This window comes from Dendropsophus ebraccatus, unplaced genomic scaffold, assembly GCF_027789765.1.
Source record: "Dendropsophus ebraccatus isolate aDenEbr1 unplaced genomic scaffold, aDenEbr1.pat pat_scaffold_730_ctg1, whole genome shotgun sequence".
NCBI lineage: Eukaryota > Metazoa > Chordata > Amphibia > Anura > Hylidae > Dendropsophus > Dendropsophus ebraccatus.
The window spans coordinates 18,671-41,780 of NW_027210329.1; the positions used below are offsets into that span (position 1 = coordinate 18,671).

The 23,110-nt window shown below is 42.2% G+C and overlaps 1 protein-coding gene across 1 annotated transcript in view; it reads right to left on the minus strand.

Annotated features, from left to right (window-relative positions):
- LOC138779377 (dystrophin-related protein 2-like) overlaps nt 1-23,110 on the minus strand; it is a gene marked incomplete at its 3' end in the record, with an annotated part of 70,405 nt that overhangs the window by 18,602 nt on the left and 28,693 nt on the right. The window contains 8 exon segments of the mRNA XM_069956590.1: nt 11,752-11,873; nt 11,875-11,919; nt 16,473-16,630; nt 19,579-19,635; nt 19,638-19,663; nt 19,966-20,167; nt 21,249-21,323; nt 21,705-21,766. Of these exon segments, the coding sequence (XP_069812691.1) occupies nt 11,752-11,873; nt 11,875-11,919; nt 16,473-16,630; nt 19,579-19,635; nt 19,638-19,663; nt 19,966-20,167; nt 21,249-21,323; nt 21,705-21,766 (747 nt within the window).

The window sequence follows — 23,110 nt, forward strand, 5'->3', positions numbered from 1 at the left end:
ATTTGGGGCTATATGTCCCACTATTTGAAGTCCAATAAAATCACAAAATCAAATTGTTTTCCAAACTCGTTGCCATATCCTAGAAGAGCGCTTACTCTCATACAGGTTCTGTGATTTTCAGACATTTTTACTGTAGGGATTCGGAGTAATGTGATGGTAAAGTGTCTATTTGGGGCTATATGTCGCACATTTTGAAGTCCAATAAAATTACGAAATCAAATTGTTGTCCAATCTTGTTACCATATCCTAGAAGAGCGCTTACTCTGTTACAGGTTCTGTGATTTTCAGACATTTTTACTGTAGGGATTTGGAGTAATGTGATGGTAAAATGTCTATTTAGGGCTATATGTCCCACACTTTTAAGTCCAATAAAATCACGAAATCAAATTGTTATCCAATCACTTTACCATATCCTAGAAGAGCGCTTACTCTCGTACAGGTTCTGTGATTTTCAGACATTTTTACTGTAGGGATTTGGAGTAATGTGATGGTAAAGTGTCTATTTGGGGCTATATTGCGCACACTTTGAAGTCCAATAAAATCACGAAATCAAATTGTTATCCAATCACTTTACCATATCCTAGAAGAGCGCTAACTCTCGTACAGGTTCTGTGATTTTCAGACATTTTTACTGTAGGGATTTGGAGTAATGTGATGGTAAAGTGTCTATTTGGGGCTATATTGCGCACACTTTGAAGTCCAATAAAATCACGAAATCAAATTGTTATCCAATCTCGCTACCATATCCTAGAAGAGCGCTTACTCTTGTACAGTTTCTGTGATTTTCAGACATTTTTACTGTAGGGATTTGGAGTAATGTGATGGTAAAGTGTCTATTTGGGGCTATACACCTGATAATTTGAAGTCCAATAAAATTACGAAATCAAATAGTTCTCCATCTTGTTCTTGTTGTTGGAGTGCTCTTGGTAGACTACTTCCAATCCCAGGAGGGACCAGCTTCATGGCTGATGGAGGATAACCATTAAGAGACTTTTTTTCAGGACTGTTCTTCTATTCTAGTTTAATAAGTCTATGTTCCTTTTAAGTTTAGGTTAGGGACTCGCAAGAGAATGAGGACCCTTGATGTGGCTTGCGAGCTTACGATATTTCTTGCCTATTTTTTTCTTCTAGTTTTCAACGGTAAAAGATATCTACTAATACCTCATTGAAGATTGGACATCGAGCCATCAAGGAGCCCCACTAGACTAAAGCTGCTTTCACATGCAGCAGATTTTAGGCAGATTTTCTACAGCAGATTGTCTGTTGCCAAACCAAAGTCAACCTGAAGTTTCAAATCTGCTGTAGAAAATCTGCATCAAATCCGCAGTGTGTGAAAGCACCCTTACTATTCTGCAAGTCTTCCCAAGTGCATTATAGGGCCATGCAGCTGCCACTGACTGACAGCTACTTACGGCCCTAGCGGTCTTGTTTCTGCCACCTAATAAAGAGTGCTGAGGGGCCTGTGTGAGCTGCTGGTGCCTGCTGATGCCCGTCCCCTGTGCCAACTTCTATGCTTTTATAGAAGAAGTCTGGCTAAAACATTTTTGTATTGTTATTGTATTGTCACCCAAATACAAATCCCCAATATACACCTATTACGGGAAATGCTTAGGAAGCGCTTTTTTCTTTGCACTTACAACTGCATCAAGACTTCACTTCCTGGATAACATGGTGATGTCACTTCCTGGATAATATGGTGATGTCACTTCCTGGATAACATGGTTATGTCACTTCCTGGATAACATGGTTATGTCACGACCCGACTCCCAGAGCTGTGTGGGCTGTGGCTGCTGGAGAGGATGATGGCAGAGGGATGCTCAGTGTTCCTCCAGTGCCCTGTATCCCTCAGTGTCCCCCTGCCATCATCCTCTCCGGCAGCCACAGCCCACACAGCTCTGGGAATCGGGTCGTGACATAACCATGTTATCCAGGAAGTGACATCACCATGTTATCCAGGAAGTGACATCACCATGTTATCACGGAAGTGACATCATCATGTTATTCAGGAAGTGAAGTCTTGATGCAGTAGTAAGTGCAGAGAAAAAAGCGCTTCCTAAGCATTTCCCGTAATAGGTGTATATTGGGGATTTGTATAACTTTTGGGTGACAATACAATAACAATACAAAAATGTTTTAGCCAGACTTCTTCTATAAAAGCATAGAGGTCGGCACGGGGGAGGGGCATCAGCAGGCACCAGCAGCTCACACAGGCCCCTCAGCACTCTTTATTAGGTAGCAGAAACAAGACCGCTAGGGCGGTAAGTAGCTGTCAGTCAGTGGCAGCTGCATGGCCCTATAATGCACTTGGGAAGACTTGCAGAATAGTAAGGGTGCTTTCACACACTGCGGATTTGATGCAGATTTTCTACAGAAGATTTGAAACTTCAGGTTGACTTTGGTTTGGCAACAGACAATCTGCTGTAGAAAATCTGCCTAAAATCTGCTGCATGTGAAAGCAGCTTTAGTCTAGTGGGGCTCCTTGATGGCTCGATGTCCAATCTTCAATGAGGTATTAGTAGATATCTTTTACCGTTGAAAACTAGAAGAAAAAAATAGGCAAGAAATATCGTAAGCTCGCAAGCCACATCAAGGGTCCTCATTCTCTTGCGAGTCCCTAACCTAAACCTACAAGGAACATAGACTTATTAAACTAGAATAGAAGAACAGTCCTGAAAAAAGTTTCTTAATGGTTATCCTCCATCTGCCATGAAGCTGGTCCCTCCTGGGATTGGAAGTAGTCTACCAAAAGCGTCCAACAACAAGAACAAGATGGAGAACTATTTGATTTCGTAATTTTATTGGACTTCAAATTATCAGGTGTATAGCCCCAAATAGACACTTTACCATCACATTACTCCAAATCCCTACAGTAAAAATGTCTGAAAATCACAGTACCTGTACGAGAGTAAGCGCTCTTCTAGGATATGGTAAAGTGATTGGATAACAATTTGATTTCGTGATTTTATTGGACTTCAAAGTGTGCGACATATAGCCCCAAATAGACACTTTACCATCACATTACTCCGAATCCATACAGTAAAAATGTCTAAAAATCACAGAACCTGTATGAGAGTAAGCGCTCTTCTAGGATATGGTAGTGTGATTGAATAACAATTTGATTTCGTGATTTTATTGGACTTCAAATAGTGGGACATATAGCCCCAAATAGGCATTTTACCATCACATTACTTCGAATCCGTACAGTAAAAATGTCTGAAAATCACAGAACCTGTAAGAGAGTAAGCGCTCTTCTAGGATATGGTAGCGAGATTGGATAACAATTTGATTTCATGATTTTATTGGACTTCAAAATGTGCGACATATAGCCCCAAATACACACTTTACCATCACATTACTCCGAATCCGTACAGTAAAAATGTCTGAAAATCACAGAACCTGTATGAGAGTAAGCGCTCTTCTAGGATATGGTAGCGAAATTGGATAACAATTTGATTTCGTGATTTTATTGGAATTCAAATAGTGGGACATATAGCCCCAAATAGGCATTTTACCATCACATTACTTCGAATCCGTACAGTAAAAATGTCTGAAAATCACAGAACCTGTAAGAGAGTAAGCGCTCTTCTAGGATATGGTAGCGAGATTGGATAACAATTTGATTTCATGATTTTATTGGACTTCAAAATGTGCGACATATAGCCCCAAATACACACTTTACCATCACATTACTCCGAATCCGTAGAGTAAAAATGTCTGAAAATCACAGAATCTGTACGAGAGTAAGCGCTCTTCTAGGATATGGTAAAGTGATTGGATAACAATTTGGTTTCGTGATTTTATTGGACTTCAAATAGTGGGACATATAGCCCCAAATAGGCACTTTACCATCACATTACTCCGAATCCCTACAGTAAAAATGTCTGAAAATCATAAAACCTGTACGAGAGTAAGCGCTCTTCTAGGACATGGTAACGAGTTTGGAAAACAATTTGATTTTGTGATTTTATTGGACTTCAAATAGTGGGGCATATAGCCCCAAATACACAATTTACCATCACATTACTCCGAATCTGTACAGTAAACATGTCTGAAAATCACAGTACCTGTACGAGAGTAAGCGCTCTTCTAGGATATCGTAGCGAGATTGGATAACAATTTGATTTCAAGATTTTATTGGACTTCAAAATGTGCAACATATAGCCCCAAATAGACACTTTACCATCACATTACTCCGAATGCCTACAGTAAAAATGTCTGAAAATCACAGAAACTGTACGAGAGTAAGCGCTCTTCTAGGATATGGTAGTGAGATTGGATAACAATTTGCTTTCGTGATTTTATTGGACTTCAAATAGTGGGACATATAGCCCCAAATAGACACTTTACCATCACATTACTCTGAATTCGTACAGTAAAAATGTCTGAAAATCACAGAACCTGTAACAGAGTAAGCGTTCTTCTAGGATATGGTAACGAGATTGGATAACAATTTGATTTCGTGATTTTATTGGACTTCAAATAGTGGGGCATATAGCCCCAAATAGACACTTTACCATCACATTACTCCGAATCCGTACAGTAAAAATGTCTGAAAAATCACAGAACCTGTACGAGAGTAAGCGCTCTTCTAGAATATGGTAGCGAAATTGGATAACAATTTGATTTCGTGATTTTATTAGACTTCAAATAGTGGGGCATATAGCCCCAAATAGACACTTTACCATCACATTACTCCGAATCTGTACAGTAAAAATGTCTGAAAATCACAGAACCTGTACGAGAGTAAGCGCTCTTCTAGCATATGGTAGCGAAATTGGATAACAATTTGATTTCGTGATTTTATTAGACTTCAAATAGTGGGGCATATAGCCCCAAATAGACACTTTACCATCACATTACTATGAATTCGTACAGTAAAAATGTCTGAAAAATCACAGAACCTGTACGAGAGTAAGCGTTTTTTCTAGAATATGGTAGCGAAATTGGATAACAATTTGATTTCGTGATTTTATTAGACTTCAAATAGTGGGGCATATAGCCCCAAATAGACACTTTACCATCACATTACTCCGAATCTGTACAGTAAAAATGTCTGAAAATCACAGAAACTGTACGAGAGTAAGCGCTCTTCTAGGATATGGTAGCGAAATTGGATAACAATTTGATTTCGTGATTTTATTAGACTTCAAATAGTGGGGCATATAGCCCCAAATAGACACTTTACCATCACATTACTCCGAATCTGTACAGTAAAAATGTCTGAAAATCACAGAAAACTGTACGAGAGTAAGCGCTCTTCTAGGATATGGTAGCGAAATTGGATAAAAATTTGATTTCGTGATTTATTAGACTTCAAATAGTGGGGCATATAGCCCCAAATAGACACTTTACCATCACATTACTCTGAATTCGTACAGTAAAAATGTCTGAAAATCACAGAACCTGTACGAGAGTAAGCGCTCTTCTAGCATATGGTAGCGAAATTGGATAACAATTTGATTTCGTGATTTTTTTTTTTACTTTAAAATGTGCGACATATAACCCCAAATAGACACTTTACCATTACATTACTCCGAATCCGTACAGTAAAAATGTCTGAAAATCACAGAACCTGTAACAGAGTAAGCGCTCTTCTAGGATATGGTAGTGAGATTGGATAACAATTTGATTTCGTGATTTTATTGGACTTCAAATAGTGGGACATATAGCCCCAAATAGACACTTTACCATCACATTACTCCGAATCCCTACAGTAAAAATGTCTGAAAATCACAGAACCTGTACGAGAGTAAGCGCTCTTCTAGGATATGGTAGCGAGATTGGATAACAATTTGATTTTGTGATTTTATTGGACTTCAAAATGTGCGACATATAACCCCAAATAGACACTTTACCATCACATTACTCCGAATCCGTACAGTAATAATGGTTCCTCTATGTCTAAGACAAATAAGAGAAATAAATTAAAATGAGCCTGGTTTTCAGGTGTTAAAAATTACATATAGTTAGAAAAAAATAAAATATTCCTGGAGCTGAAGGGGTTAAACAGTATATGAATTAAACTGTGGTGGATGTGTAGGGGTTAAAAGTGGATGAATTGAAGTGTTGTGGATCTAAAGGGGTTAACAGTGGATGAATTGAAGTGTTGTGGATCTAAAGGGGTTAGCAGTGGATGAATTAGATTGTAGTGGATGTGAAGAGGTTAACAGTGGGGTAATTGAACAGTTGTGGATCTGAGGGGTTAACAGTGGGTGAATGGACCTGAAGGGGTTAAGAGTTGACATTCTTTAGTTAGTCTCACATGTAGGTGTCACCCTATGATCTTCCTGGCACATTCTGGAGCCTGGAACTAACTAGTCCTGGCTATTACCGTAAAACATGGTATATAGGAGCACTGCAATTCCTAGTGCTGATAGTGTGACTCCATTTCAGTGAAGTGCTGATAGCGTGACTGCAGTTGTGTGTGTGTGTGTGCATCTATCATGTATATAGTGTATATTATGTAATGTAGTACTATAGATATTTTACTGTATATATATAATCTGCATGCTTTTGTATCTGTGTATATATGTTTGTGTGTCTGTCATGTGTCTGTGTGTGTGTTAGTATGCTTAGATGTAGGTATATATGTAAGGTGTGTTGTGCATATTTGTGTATGTCTGCAGTATGTCATTTTGTGTGCATATTTGTGTATGTCTGCAGTATGTCATTTTGTGTGTATATATTTGTATGTGATGATAAAAAGTTTGCACCCTGGGGGTCCAGTTGTGCAGGAGATCCCTGAGGCTTAGGGGCTGATCGGCTGATTCAGTATTATAGGAGTGATGGTAGGATGATAGGAGTAGTAGTAGACATAACAGTAAGACTTTCATCAATGGATGAGGCGTTTTGAGGGGAACCCTCTTTGTCAGATCTATTGAGGGTTTTCTACAAAAAATGTCATCCATTGATTAAAGTCTTACGGTTACTTCTACTACAACTCCTATCATCTTTGATGTGAGAATCCTGAATCAGCTGATCAGCGCCTAAGCCTCACAGATCTCCTGCACAACTGGGACCTCCAGAGTGCAAACTTCTTCTCAATTATTGTACCGACTCAAAAAATAAATATATAAGCAGCAGCATCAGACACAGTTAGTATAATGCCCCCTCATCTGACTGCACCCCCTCCAGACACAGGTCAGTATAATGCCCCCTCATCTGACTGCACCCCCTCCAGACACAGGTAGTATAATGCCCCCTCATCTGACTGCACCCCCTCCAGACACAGGTAGTATAATGCCCCCTCATCTGACTGCACCCCCTCCAGACACAGGTAGTATAATGCCCCCTCATCTGACTGCACCCCCTCCAGACACAGGTAGTATAATGCCCCCCTCATCTGACTGCACCCCCTCCAGACACGGGTAGTATAATGCCCCCCCCATCTGACTGCACCCCCTCCAGACACGGGTAGTATAATGCCCCCCTCATCTGACTGCACCCCCTCCAGACACTGGTAGTATAATGCCCCCCTCATCTGACTGCACCCCCTCCAGACACAGGTAGTATAATGCCCCCCTCATCTGACTGCCCCCCCTCCAGACACAGGTAATATAATGCCCCCCTCATCTGACTGCACCCCCTCCAGACACAGGTACTATAATGCCCCCTCATCTGACTGCACCCCCTCCAGACACAGGTAGTATAATGCCCCCCTCATCTGACTGCCCCCCCTCCAGACACAGGTAATATAATGCCCCCCTCATCTGACTGCACCCCCCTCCAGACACAGGTACTATAATGCCCCCTCATCTGACTGCACCCCCTCCAGACACAGGTAGTATAATGCCCCCTCATCTGACTGCCCCCCCTCCAGACACAGGTAGTATAATGCCCCCTCATCTGACTGCACCCCCTCCAGACACAGGTAGTATAATGCCCCCCTCATCTGACTGCCCCCCCTCCAGACACAGGTAGTATAATGCCCCCCCTCATAATATAGTGCTCCGGCTGCACGCTCCATTGTGTGCATCTGGGAATTCAGATGCGGGTGCACACGGGTGTGCCTGAATTACAATTCAACAGAGATCCGGCTGGGATATTCTGGTAAAAGAGGTATTCTGGTGAAATTTTTTTTTCAAATTAACTGGTGTGAGGAAGTTATAGGAATTCGTAAATTACTTCTAATTAAAAATCTACAGTCTTCCAATACTTATCAGCTGCTGTATGTCTTGCAGGAAGTGGTGTATTCTCTCCAGTCTGACACAGTGCTCTCTGCTGCCACCTCTGTCCATGTCAGGAACTGTCCAGAGCAGGAGAGGTTTTCTATGGGGATTTGCTGCTGCTCTGGACAGTTCCTGACATGGACAGAGGTGGCAGCAGAGAGCACTGTGTCAGACTGGAGAGAATACACCACTTCCTGCAGGACATACAGCAGCTGATAAGTACTGGAAGACAAAGTAATTTACTGATCTGTAACTTCTGACAGATTTGAAAAAAATTATTATTTACCTGAGTACCCCTTTAACGCTTTAATGACCACTGATATGCCTTCATGAAGGTCCTTAAAAGTCTTATTCTAGCCCAACACCTTGTGGTGAGGCTAGAATAAACCATTATTGGTCTCCTCTGCTGGAGATTGTAATATAAGAATAGACTAGATGGACATTTTCTCCTTCATCGTTTATGTTTCTAAGTCTGTGTTCACACATGACATTTTTCATGTGTTTTTGCAGCAATATTAAAGAGAACCTGTCACCTCCCGTGCCGGGTCAGAGCCCGGCCGACCCCCGCTAGAGCCCCTTAAAGTCACCTCATTCCCGAAGTCCCGCTTCTTCAGCCGGTGCGGGGACGGAGATATCACTGTGGAAAGCCCGGAGCGCGCGCTGCTGAGATGAGAATGACGGCTCCATTCATTCTCTATGAGCGTCGGACTCATCTCAGCCACGCTCACCAGGCTTCCCACGGTGATATCTCCGTCCCCGCACCGGCTGAAGAAGCGGGACTTCGGGAATGAGGTGACTTTAAGGGGCTCTAGCGGGGGTCGGCCGGGCTCTGACCCGGCACCGGAGGTGACAGGTTCTCTTTAAGTTTCTACCTAAATGGTGCAGTTTTACAACAACTGCATCAATCAGTAACAACTGTATAAGTGACTGGCAGTGCACTAGGATTGCTGCTCACATACACAGCTCTATGCAAAGTCGCTGTACTAACGTGAAAGGTTTGGCGCTGATTATGTCTTTATATGTTGGGTGGGCCCAAGAATCAATTTCCCTGGTGGGCCAAGGTACCCCAGTCCGACACTGTACACAGGCCTATAGAAGTGTAAAAATGAAGTATATGAAGCACAAATAATAAAGAAATATAAATTGGTGGGGCAGTGGAGAAGAAACTATCATGATGATTAGATACCATAGCACTGAGTATTGTTTAGATCTCTGCAGCTGTGTGTGAGGGACTACTTTCTTTACAGGTCAGTGAAGGAAAAGTGGACTGTGGTAACTAGAGAATTACTTAAAGAGACTCTGTCAGCAGGTTTATGCTGTCCTATCTAAGGGTAGCATAAACTAGTCATAGAGAAGCTGAACAGAATGATGTACAGTGGTACCTTGGTTCTCGAACTTAATAGGTTCCAGAAGGTAGTTTGAGAACCGAGCAGTTTGAGAAACCGAGCAGTGTCTTCCCATAGGAAATAATGTAAGTGTGTATAATTGGTTCCAGCACCCACCAATAATTACCTACAGTACCCATATATTACATTGTATAGTGCCCAGTGTCATCTCTACAGTACAGAACAGAACAGCACTATACTGTACAGGACATTATACACAAGAAACATTCAACAAAAACAGTAGTCACTAACTCCTCACTCATCCTTTACTGTATATACACTAAAGCAGTCTTATACAGTACAGGATGGGAGATGGTGGTGCACTGACTGTACTACTACTGTACTGTATATGCACTCCAGCAGTCTTATATAGTACCGTACTGTATGTGAAGCCTCACCAATGCTAAACTCACCAGGTTCAACCCTCCATCGACGCTCGCAAAAAACCTTCAGATACCCAGTACTTCAAGACTGGGGGCCCGAAAAGTGTTTGAGAACCGAGCAAAGTTTGAGGACCAAAGCAAACTTTTCTTGAAAATAGTTTGAGTTCCAAGCAGTTTGAGAACCGAGCAGTTCAAGAACCAAGGTACCACTGTATTACTAACAGTGTTCTGTGCAGCTGATCCAGAGATATCTTTCTTAATAACATGGACAATAAGTAGTCCTCTCCATTATGTGCATAAGCACAGGAGTCCTCAATATTCCTGACAAGCAGAAAACTCCGCCCACCGGCTTCTGATTGGCAGCTATCTATCCATGCTGTTCGCATTTAAGGCGGAATGAACCTGGTGACAGATTTCCTTTAAAGTGACACTGTCACCCCCTATTTGCATTTTGACTGCTCTCCACAGGTGTAAAGGGTAAATGTTACAGCTTTCATTACTTATTTTATATCACACCTCATGGTGCTTGTTCTGGTAAAAAGTCGTTTTTATCACCTGTGAATTGGTACATCGCTCTGCCCCTAGCACCACTTAGCCCTGCCCCCATCAGCGCCGTCATCGCTACATAGGCCCACGCCCCCTCAGTAGTCATTGGAAGGGCCAGCCTAAAGCTCTAGGCCCCACCCCCCTAGATTTGTCCTACACCAATGGCCGATGAGGGGGCGGGACCTATGTGTCAATGACGTCACGGATGGGGGTGGGGCTAAGTGTCGCTAGGGGCGAAGCAATGTGGCACGTAGGCTGGGAGGCCCCGCCCACATATACCAATCCACAAACGACTTTTTACCAGAACAAGCACCATGAGGTTTGATATAAAATAAGTAATGAAAGCTGTAACATTCTGTGACTCTGCTAATCCATACAATATTGGAATGCGGTCAAAACCTAGAAATGGATTATGGGCAACATCGCATGGCTATTGGTGAAGAAATAGAGGTATGGTGTGGGCCATTCGACATAAGCAAAGCAATGTACGAAGCATAACATCTCTATTGGCCACATTCATGATTGCCAACGTGTAAACCTTGCCTAATGGTATGTCCACATGTTTAGGTTTTTAATTACAATTAATAAAAACAAAGCCAGGAATGCATTTAAATCTAAGAAATCTGAGTCTCTCCTTTATAACCTGTCCTCCATTTATAACATGTTCCTGGTTTTGACTTCAACAATTACAAATCAGACAGTGTAAACACACCCTAAGGTTATGTTCACACAACATGAGAGACCAGCCGTTCCGTAACCAAGCCAGGTCACGGAACGGCCGGTCTCTGAAAAGATCATCCCTGCCGGTACTACAGCATCGGCTTGGATGATCTTTGCTGCTGCACAGTTCTGATGCATCCATGCGTGCCCGCATCAGAACTCTCCACTGCACACTATCGAGCGTGCAGCTGCAGCTGCTTGCTCAATAGTGTGCACTGGACTAGCGTGGAATAGTGTGCACTGAAAAGTGGCCGCTATTCACTGCGGCCACTATTCACTGATAACTGACATGTCAGTTCTTTGCGGCGCCAGGAGGGATCCCGGCCGGAGCGTATACTATGTCTATACGCTCTGGCCGGGGACCCATAAAAAGCAAGGCAACGTATGTTCTTGTACAAAGAATGGCCGTTGTTTGCAGATTGCAACAACAGGCGTACTTTTAACGAAAACATACGTTGTGTGAACATAGCCTAACAGTGTAAACACACCCTAATAATTAATATGCAGTCCTCTATACCTGGGGCATTTCATGATCACACATATACAAACCTAAATCCCTTTATTGGACACTGTTTACAGATGGAGCACTTTGTCTGATGCTTGACAGTTTCAGCTAATGTTACTCTGTGTAAAACTGGAAGCCATACTAAGGACTGCGGTTCCAGACTTCCCCCATTCAAGAAACTGAGACAACTCCAGATGTGATGTTCCATTTCCCTTTTAAAAAAGAAAAATCCTGAAGTCATTGTGGAGATCAGATTCTAAACATTTTCTAGATTGTGGCATTTATTTCACAGTTAAAAAACACTGTCTGACTGATGGTCACATCATAAGGTTCATATCACTCTAGGGGTGGTGACAGGTCCTCTTCAAACATCTTGTCATACCTTATATGACATTGTCTGATGAGTACCCACAGCTTAATGTGTACCTTTTCATAATTGAATGTGCCCCTTTGTACCTTTACATGAAGGAAATAATTATTTGATCCCTTACTGATTTTGTAAGTTTCCCCACTGAAAAAGACATGAACAGTCTATCATTTTAAGGGTAAATTAATTTTAACAGTGAGAAAAAAGAATATAAAATAAATCCAGAAAATAACATGTCTAAATTCATATACATTTATTTGCATTTGCATTGAGAAATAAGTTATTTGATCCTTCTGGTTAACAAGACTTAATACAAGGGAAGTTTTAAGGTCCCTTTACACACAAAGATTATCGGACAGATATCTGACAGATTTTGGCAGCCAAGCCAGAACAGACTATAAACAGAAAACAGGTCATACGAAAGACTGAGATTTCTCTTCTTATTAAATCCATTCCGGTTTGGCTGCAAAAATCTGTCAGATAATCTGTGTGTGTGTGTGTGTAAAGGGACCCTAAGTCAGGGTCTGTATGATTTTATGTTGTGTAAATCAATTGAAATAAATGAAGTTAACATGGCATTAAATCCACTGTGTGAAATCCACTGTAAATGATGGCTTAGGCTATGTTCACATAACGTATGAACAACGGCCGTTGTTTGGCACTCAAAAACAATGGCTGTTGTATTGAGTGTAAAACAACAGCCGTTGTTCAATACATTGTGTGAACAATGGCCACTGTTGCTATTGACAGCCTGCTGCTTTTGACGTCCATGGCGCTCTGTGCAGCTTCTCCCCGGACTGGGACAGCTTTTCCAGGCCCCCGGTCGGAGCAGTACAGACTTCAAATGCAACCAGCTGATAAAACGATTTCCGAGCTAATGAAACAATTCGCTTCATTTAGGCTCGGTTCAGACGTTGTAACTGTGCGGCTGTATTTTTATGCGGCTGTAAATGTGCGGGTTGAAACTCCGGCCGTGGGAAAAAATAGACATGCGGCTCAAAACATACGGTCATTTACTTGGAAATCTGGTTCAACTAAAAAATAACAAATAAAATGTTAAGAAAGTGATGCAAACACCTCTGGATGCATCTGGGAAAGCAGGGAACACAGTTTACATGAATTGCTATTACCGGGGTTTGCGATCCTCTGCACTATAGCCGATGTCTCTCATGGTTAATCTATTGAATTAATAAAACACATTTTCTTTCTAATAAAGTCCCTTTATTGTTCAATAATTAAATGTAAACGATTCCATCATTTTGCAATTAAATATACTGTTAAAATAAATATATATATAAATAATGTATATTATATATATATTTATTTTTTGACAGTATATTTAATTGCACAATGATGGATTCGTTAGAATTAAATTATGAACAAAGAAACTGTATTTATTTCAACGAAAATGTGTTTTATTAATTAAATATTAATTAGTACAGGAAGCTCCATAAGCCGTTAATTCATATTCCCGGCAATAGAGCATTCTGTACTAATCATCACTTTACTTTAATTAAAACATCAAATGTTTCTTCTAATTATGTTATAACAATAGCATTATTAGAAGAAACATTTAGAATTATATGTGCGCTCAGCTGATTGGCTGTTCGGCTGAGCGCACGTATAATGAGCCGGTCCGCAGCACAGTGACTTCATTGTGCTGCGGACCAGCGAAGAGACAACATCGGGACATCGGATGGTGAGTATAGAGCTCTCCCCACACCCCTCCCCAGCACTGCACCCCCTCCCAGCAAGGAAGGGGGGTCACTTAACCCCTTCCTTGCTGGGATGGGTGCAGTCTGACATCAGTCTGGCCCCCAGGGGGTTAAGGGGGATGCAATACATCCTCCCTTAACCCCTTGGGGGTCAGACTGTAAGCAGCGATCTGTAAAGATGCTGCATACTGTAAGGAGCACAACACCGCTCACAATGATGGGTGTTGTGCTCCTGTTTGTGTGTTTTTTGTGTGTTTCTCCCTTTTTGTTTTTCAGATATCGGTATCCTGGGGATTACGTCGGATTCCATGGACTACGTCGATGACCAGCGGTTGTTGTTTTAATTTTTTTAATAAAATGGTCAATGAGGGGTGTGGGGGTGTTTTTATTTGAATAAAAAATTTTTTAAACTTGTGTCTTGTCTTTATTTCTTTACTTTATAGACTTAGTAGTGGAAGCCGTCTAATAGACGGAATCCATTACTAAGTTGGGGCCTAGTGTTAGCCGGTATAAAATGGCTAACACTAACCCCCCATTATTACCCCAGTACCCAATGCCACCAGGGGTACTGGGAAGAGCCGGGTGCCAGTGGTCCCGGAGTGTCAAAATTGGCGCTCCTGGACTGGGGCGGCAGCAGGCTGGTAAGATTTAGGCTGGGGAGGGCTTAAACCAATGGCTCTTCCCACCCTGGTGTTACCAGGCTGCTGTCGTTTGGTTTTAACCCGGCTGGTTATAAAAATAGGGGGGACCCTATGCGTTTTTTTTTTTATTATTTATTTATTTAAAAAAAACGCATAGGGTCCCCCCTATTTTTATAACCAGCCGGGTTAAAAACCAAACGACAGCAGCCTGGTAACACCAGGGTGGGAAGAGCCATGGTTTAGGCCCTCCCCAGCCTAAATCTTACCAGCCTGCTGCCGCCCGGTCCAGGAGCGCCAATTTTGACGCTCCAGGACCACTGGCACCCGGCTCTTCCCAGTACCCCTGGTGGCATTGGGTACTGGGGTAATAATAGGGGGTTAGTGTTAGCCATCTTATACCGGCTAACACTAGGCCCCCAACTTAGTAATGGATTCCGTCTATTAGACGGCTTCCACTACTAAGTCTATAAAGTAAAGAAATAAAGACAACACACAAGTTAAAAAACATTTTTATTCAAATAAAAACACCCCCACACCCCTCATTGACCATTTTATTAAAAAAATTAAAACAACAACCGCTGGTCATCGACGTAGTCCATGGAATCCGACGTAATCCCAGGATACCGATATCTGAAAAACAAAAAGGGAGAAACACACAAAAAAACATCATTGTGAGCGGTGTTGTGCTCCTTACAGTATGCAGCATCTTTACAGATCGCTGCTTACAGTCTGACCCCCAAGGGGTTAAGGGAGGATGTATTGCATCCCCCTTAACCCCCTGGGGGCCAGACTGATGTCAGACTGCACCCATCCCAGCAAGGAAGGGGTTAAGTGACCCCCGTTCCTTGCTGGGAGGGGTGCAGTTCAGGGGAGGGGGTGGGGAGAGCTCTACACTCACCCCGATGTGTCCTCTTCGCTGGTCCGCAGCACAATGAAGTCACTGTACTGCGGACCGGCTCATTATATGTGCGCTCAGCCGAACAGCCAATCAGCTGAGCGCACATATAATTCTAAATGTTTCTTCTAATAATGCTATTGTCATAACATAATTAGAAGAAACATTTGATGTTTTCATTAAAGTAAAGTGATGATTAGTACAGAATGCTCTATTGCCGGGAATATGAATTAATGGCTTATGGAGCTTCCTGTACTAATTAATATTAATTAATAAAACACATTTTCGTGGAAATAAATTCAGTTTCGGTGTCAATTATTTAATTCTAACGAATCCATCATTGTGCAATTAAATATACTGTCAAAAAATAAATATATGGATAAATATACATTTATTTATATATCTATTTATTTTAACAGTATATTTAATTGCAAAATGATGGATTCGTTAGAAATAATTATTGAACAACGAAAGTGTCTTGATTACAAAGAAAATGTGTTTTAGTAATTATATATTAACTATTAGAGGCATCGGCATTCGGCATCATTGCCGGCTATTTTTGAAGTACTCCGTACGGACCACCTGTCAATCCTCGGCCGCATGTCCAGCCGCAAACAATGGTCTTGTTCATTTTTTACGGGTCCGTTTACAATAGGGCCGTAGATTCAGACATAGTGTGCACTGTGCAGCCGCATATCCTATACTTCCAAGCATACACACGAACCACCAAAATACCGCCGCACAATTACAGCCGCAAATACAGCCGCACAGTTACAACGTCTGAACCGAGCCTTATACTGTAAATTCACTCATCTCTACAAAGGAAAGATCACCATACTAAGGCTAGAGGGAACAATAAATCTAAACTAAATCATTAAATTAGCAATTTTCACTAAATATGAAGATATGGGACAAGACAAACAATAGGAGACAACAACAGAGGGAAGGGAGCTGGGGCAGCAGGGAGAAGGAATCCTACATGGTGTCAGTGATAGAGAGGAAATCCCCCGTGTTCCAAACTGTCAGGAAAGTGTCCAGTTTATTATTTAAGGAGGCTGTAAGGTATTCATGTGGCCACAGGACGTCAGCCCTGTAAATAGATTAGTAGTAATAATTAACTATGCAATTTAATTGTTTGTACACTTACAAATCTAAAGCAGCTCCTCACACTCGGTTCAACATTACTTCCTCCGAATGCTGCAACCTCTCCTAGTTGACGGGGTATCTGAATGGCTTCATGTAGAAGAAGGCCAAGCTGCCGTTGATCACAAGTTCCTTCAGGTCCAGCAACTTGTGAAAACAGATCTAAGGAAAACATTTACTTTGCATTAGAGAAGAGTAATATCAATATGAACATATTACTATTAGTATTATTATTAAATAGGTAGGCCCACCTCACAAAGGGATGGCATTACTGTTTTTGTCCTAACAAGTGGCCCAAAGACAACCAGCTGCGCAGGGTGCACAGCCAGATTGCTGAGGTACCACTGTGCAAACTACTATTCCATGCTTACCACCAACAGCATTTGGTAAACCCAATACTTTTCTAGCACACTCACAGTCAGTAAAAACAGGGAAATAATAAAGGTAAGCTCCTGTCTCATTTTACTGCCTAGAAGAAAGTTTAGAAATGAGAGAAAAAATGGAAAGATATGTCTGAGACTCACTTTCTAAACAAAATAGAAATGCTGCATACCTACCACTGCAAAATATGCTTATTTTAAGAACAATGGTGGGAAAGGACCGAGCAATGAATTGCTTCTCTATGCCATAGTGGCTACTAGCAGCAGCTCCAAGGGAGAATCTACTGCTTTTAGGGAACCAATCAGCTTGTGATTGCTTCAGCGTGCTTCCAACAGGCTGAGGCAATTGTGTGCAGAAATGATGGATCAATGCGATACATAGAGTATTACATTGATCCCTATGAGCAATCATGGTATTAAGTACCCTAGGGGAACTAAAAATGAGTGTAAACAAAAATGTTTGTTTTTTTAAAATATAAATAAATGCATCCCATAATGAACGTTTAAATCAGCCCATTTTTCAAAAAATAAAATAAAATGCATGCATGCAGAATCACTTGAACTATTCAATTATCACATTACTGATTTTTTTTATATATATATTTTTATAAAATTTTTCCACAGTTATTATATACAAAACAACATGTACATAAAGATAAAGAAAAATTGTTATTATTTTCCTTCCTCCACCAACTTGCCTGTAGTTTTGTACATGGACTTCTCCTTTAATACGTATGTGAATGTATAGACTTATTTTATAAATATTGATCCAGTTTAATCCCCACTCAGGATCAGAATTGATTTTTTTTCGGCCCCCCTTCACACGTCCGGAAAATCTGTCCGGATTTCCTATCAGGAAATCCGGACGGATTTCCGGACTCATAGACTAAATTAGACACGGACAACCCTTCCGGATTTTTCCGGAAGGGTGTCCGTTCCGGAAAATAGGACCGGATTTTTTAGATCCTGTCCTATTTTCGTCCGGAAATCCGGCACGGACGCCCCCATAGAAGTCTATGGGAGCGCCGGAATCACGGGCATTTTCCTGATGTATATCAGGAAAGTGCCCGCGATTCCGGACTGGTAGAGAGCCAGCCCCGGCCGCCGTCCGATCACCCGCACACCCCCATCCCCCCCGCACCGCACCGCACACTCTGGCCGGCCAGACTGCGGTGCAGATCCCCCGCCCCCCCCCACCCCCCCCCCCGCCGCCGCCGCCGCCTAACCCCCAGTACCCGCTAGCCCCCGACAACCACCCCGCGCCCCCATACCCGCCGCCGCCGCCGCTCACCACTCACCACCGGAACACCGCCCCCCCCCCCGGGAACTCACCACCGGGCCGCCCGCCGGATGCTCCACACCTCCGACCGCCGCCGCTGCCCGGACCTCAGCACTGCACTCTGACCCGGACCCGGACCCCAACCTCGCGGCCCCGACAGAGCAGGATCCGGGACAGGTGAGATTACCCCATAGGACTACTACTCCCACCATGCTCTGCTGGCAGGCCATGATGGGAGTTGTAGTTCTGCAGCCTGTGACCATCCAGGTTGCAGAAGTACAACTCCCATCATGGCTCTGCTGGCAGGCCATGATGGGAGTTGTAGTTCTGCAGCCTGTGGCCATCCAGGTTGCAGAAGTACAACTCCCATCATGGCTCTGCTGGCAGGCCATGATGGGAGTTGTAGTTCTGCAGTCTGTGGCCATCCAGGTTGCAGACGTACAACTCCCATCATGCCTTGCTGAGAGGCCATGATGGGAGTTGTAGTTCTGCAGCCTGTGGCCATCCAGGTTGCAGAAGTACAACTCCCATCATGGCTCTGCTGGCAGGCCATGATGGGAGTTGTAGTTCTGCAGTCTGTGGCCATCCAGGTTGCAGACGTACAACTCCCATCATGCCTTGCTGAGAGGCCATGATGGGAGTTGTAGTTCTGCAGCCTGTGGCCATCCAGGTTGCAGAAGTACAACTCCCATCATGGCTCTGCTGGCAGGCCATGATGGGAGTTGTAGTTCTGCAGTCTGTGGCCATCCAGGTTGCAGACGTACAACTCCCATCATGCCTTGCTGACAGGCCATGATGGGAATTGTAGTTCTGCAGTCTGTGGCCATCCAGGTTGCAGACGTACAACTCCCATCATGCCTTGCTGACAGGCCATGATGGGAGTTGTAGTTCTGCAGTCTGTGGCCATCCAGGTTGCAGACGTACAACTCCCATCATGCCTTGCTGACAGGCCATGATGGGAGTTGTAGTTCTGCAGCCTGTGGCCATCCAGGTACACGGGTACCTGTGATTTATGTTGGCATACTAGACAATATTATCTCATCAGGAAATCCTGAAGGTTTTTCCTGATGGTTTCCTGATGGTAAAAACGGATTACTGTCAGGAAATCCTGATACTATCCTGATGACATTTGAGGTCTCCTGATCAGGATTTCCTGACAGTAAAAACTGACACGGACGTGTGAATGGGGCCTTCCTGTTTAGGGCAGAATGGTTTATGCCTTGTGTGTTTTTACCTTGCTATGGATTAATAGACAGTAAACAAAGTTCTAAAAGTTACTCACAGCCTTCCCCGCAATTCACAACCATCTTTCCCTAAACATCCTTGGGAGAACTAGATGATCATTTGACTTTTTCCAACCACATTATGCAGTTGTTAAAATATTCTACAGAAATAAAAAAGTAATTATGTAATTATACAAAGCATTCTAATCAATCCAATATAATACTCACATTGCAATTTTCCCTTTACATCACAATCACATAAACACACTATTCCCGCCTTAAAGAAAGAGCCCGTATCCTTCCAACACGACCACTGTATAATAAGAAGGAAAAGACATTGTCAGATTTTGATTCTGGTTAAATAAAAAAACAGTACTGCAGTACCGGCCGGGATGATCTTCAGTAACTGGCCAGGTCACAGAACGGCCAGTGTTATACGTAATGTGAACATGGCCATAAATTGCAAAAACAGATGCATCATAAATACACAATTCAGATTGAAAACAGATTTAAACACAGGTTGTAATGTATACTTTCGCAAGCCACTGTATTTTGGCTGAAAAGCCCATTTTATGTTATGGTATGCACAACAAAAAAGCTATTGCAAATGCCTACCCATCAAAGACGTTTAGCAACCAGTTGAGGGCTAGATCCACACACAATGGCACATTGACTAAAAGTCCACGTTCTTCTTCTAATCGCTCATACAGTGAACTCAAACATCGAATTACATCAAGAACATCCAGAGAGCGATCTGCAGACTGCAGGATATCCGAACTAAATATCTGAGATAGGAGGGGCAGGGTGACTAAGTCCACTGAAACATGTTGATAGAAAGAAATAAAAAGCAGTATGAAGTAACACAAATGTTAAAAAAAAAGACATCAAAGGAGAAATAACAGATTTTAAGCACAGTCACCTCCTCAATGAAAAACCCTATTCTCATGACAACTGGGGTCTCTGTAGACTTTGATAAGGTATTTGTGGCATATGCAATAAATGTGCAAAAGGTTTGTAGTGTATAGTTTTTGCTGGTGGTCTATTAAATCGGCTGTCCATCATATTTATAATATGGACACATTTCAATGCTTGAATTATAAGGGAAAATCGTATCCCAACCATGTGATATAGGAACCATTTATAGTAGAGAGGCCATAGTACAGTGTAAGATTGCCCTGGAATGAGGCCACCTTAACGTGGTGGGGTGGTTTACACCGTTTGCAATAGGTAACCAAGAGCCTTATTATTTTGTGGGAATTTTTTTTAGCAGTTGGAGGGGCTGCTTTTAACTATTTTCATGTCTATGGTGGGTCTGTATCTTGCCATTGCAGCGAGCTGTTGCATTTTTCTGTGTTTTTGTATGTTTGCCATTTCAGCCATAGCAACATGCTACTGCCTAGTGTGAATGGTGTTCTAGGAAAGCTGACCAAATTTGTCCTTTTTTCTGTGTTTCAGATGGGGGGAGTGGCTGCCTCTACTTGGTTGTGCACTCCACCTATCCCACCCAGGTGGTGTAATTACTTTTGCAGGTATAAGATGGATCTTGCATGCCCAGAGCATAGGCGTATTTCATGCCATGGAGAGGCCACAGTACAGTGTAGGGTCTGCCTTTAACGTGGTGGGGTAGTTTACACAGTTTGCAAATGGTAACCAAGAGCCTCATTATTTTTGTGGGAATTTTTTTTTAGCAGATTGGGGGGCTGCTTTTAACTATTTTCATGTCTATAGTGGGTCTGTATTTTGCCATTGCGGTGAGCTTTTGCATTTTTCTGTGTTTTTTGTGTATTTATAGTATTAGTTTAAGTGATCAGTTAGAATGTCCTCTAAGTGAACTTATACATTTAAAATATAGTTTGCATCACCCAAATGTACACAGTTTTAAAACTACTGATGCTTACATCTTAGAGCCTTTTGAACTCTACGCAGTTTCATTGCTGTTCGGTATGCAGAAAATTTGATGTTATTTAAATCTCCTGGAAAAAAAAGCAACAAAAAAAGGCAAATATATTATACAGAGTGTATTATAATTGTGTGTAGTTGTCCTTTAACGGTTTCTGGGCAAAGTGAACTGACTGGTGACACCCAGCACCCATGCCAATCAGCTATTCAGAGCCCGCAGTACACAGTAAACAGCCGATTGGAGCGGGTGGTGGGTTTCAGCACCGTGCTGATCAGTGACTGATGGCTGTGGTGACTGACGCCTTTGGATCAGTGCTGTGTTACTACCGCTATGTCTCTTGGTTTGTATCTCCATCAACTTTTTTTTTTTTTTTTCAGAACTAACAAATGTATAGGATTGTGTATACCAAAAAACACAAACTGAGGAGGAAGTTAACAAAAGAACAATTTCTCACCAAGTGCCTGATATAGCTCTGTCATTTTTGGATGATCCCAGCAAGTTGTTTGTGCTTGGTGACTATATGAACAGAGAGACAATCAGCTAAAGACAAGCAATCATTAGCAATAAGGCACTAGACAAACACTGTATCCCATTATACCCTGGGAATGGGAGACTAAAAACAGAAAACAGAAAGTATAAGTATTAGTGTCTTGAATTGCTACTACAGGGGGCAAAGTATTGGCTTTCCAAGTTAAATATGCTAGCAAAGGGCCACTTTTACTGCCTTGTTCACAAATGTGAAGGGGAGGTCGTAGAGTATTTGAGGGGAAGTCAAGGACAATACATGCTGTCCAGTTGACACTGTCCATGTAGGGAAACTCTCCGGCCACAGCTGTAGCACCAATTCAGGCCCCAAGGGAACCCAGGCAGTCCTAGTAACTTCAGTTTTTCTCTCCATACACAAATAATGCCCAGGGAACAAGAATGGGCAGGGTATGTTTAGGTTTGTTACTGTGAACACTCAAGCAAGTAAGGCTACTCCAAACATTCCGTAAATAACAGAAACTGTGGACTGTGAACACGAGACCTTGTGACATCATGTATCATTATTATGCCAGGAGCACTAAAATGCTTAAATCGTCGCAGAACTGCACTGATAAAGCTGTGCAGCTGTGTCAGTACAGTCCCACAAAGATTTAAGCACTTTTAGCACTTCTGCCATCTTAATGACACGTTATACCAGGAGATCTCTGATTCTGTTGGGCAACTTCACGGTCTGGAATGGGTGAATGTGGTCTAAAGGATGAAACACACTTTTCAACACTTTAAGCAATATCAGTGTACTACTTTGAATTTGTACAATTTTAGAGCAAACTCAAGGAGATTTGAGCACTAAAGTAACTTTATCCAGTTAAAGACACAATCATTGTCCAGTCATTTGTCCAGTTCACAATCATTGTTAGAAAAGGCTAGGTGATACAAATTTCAACATTTTATGAATACCCCAACTCCTCTAACCTTATCCCCAAAAAAGTAAACATGGCTTCTTCTAAGCAGCTGCCTATTGTAATTAAATGGCAGATAACAGGAACAGTGGAGTTAGGAGAAGTCTGGAAGACCAAGAAAACTTTTAGAGCCAGCTGCTCATAGGATTACTAAAAAGGCAAATCCGACCCACTTGACTGCCAAAGACCTTCAAGAAGATCTCTGCTAGGTGGCCACCACAGGCTCTCCTAACAAATGCTAATTGATCGGTGCTCATTATCAAAGTGGTGTCAAAGTGTGTAAAAGGTCCATAGCCCTGGTCATACCCAATTTTTTAACTTAAAGGGTTATTCTCATATGTTAAAGTGTTTTTAACTGATGTAAAAGTAATTAGCAAGATTGCCTACTTTCGCTGTCATGCCTTGTACTCTATAA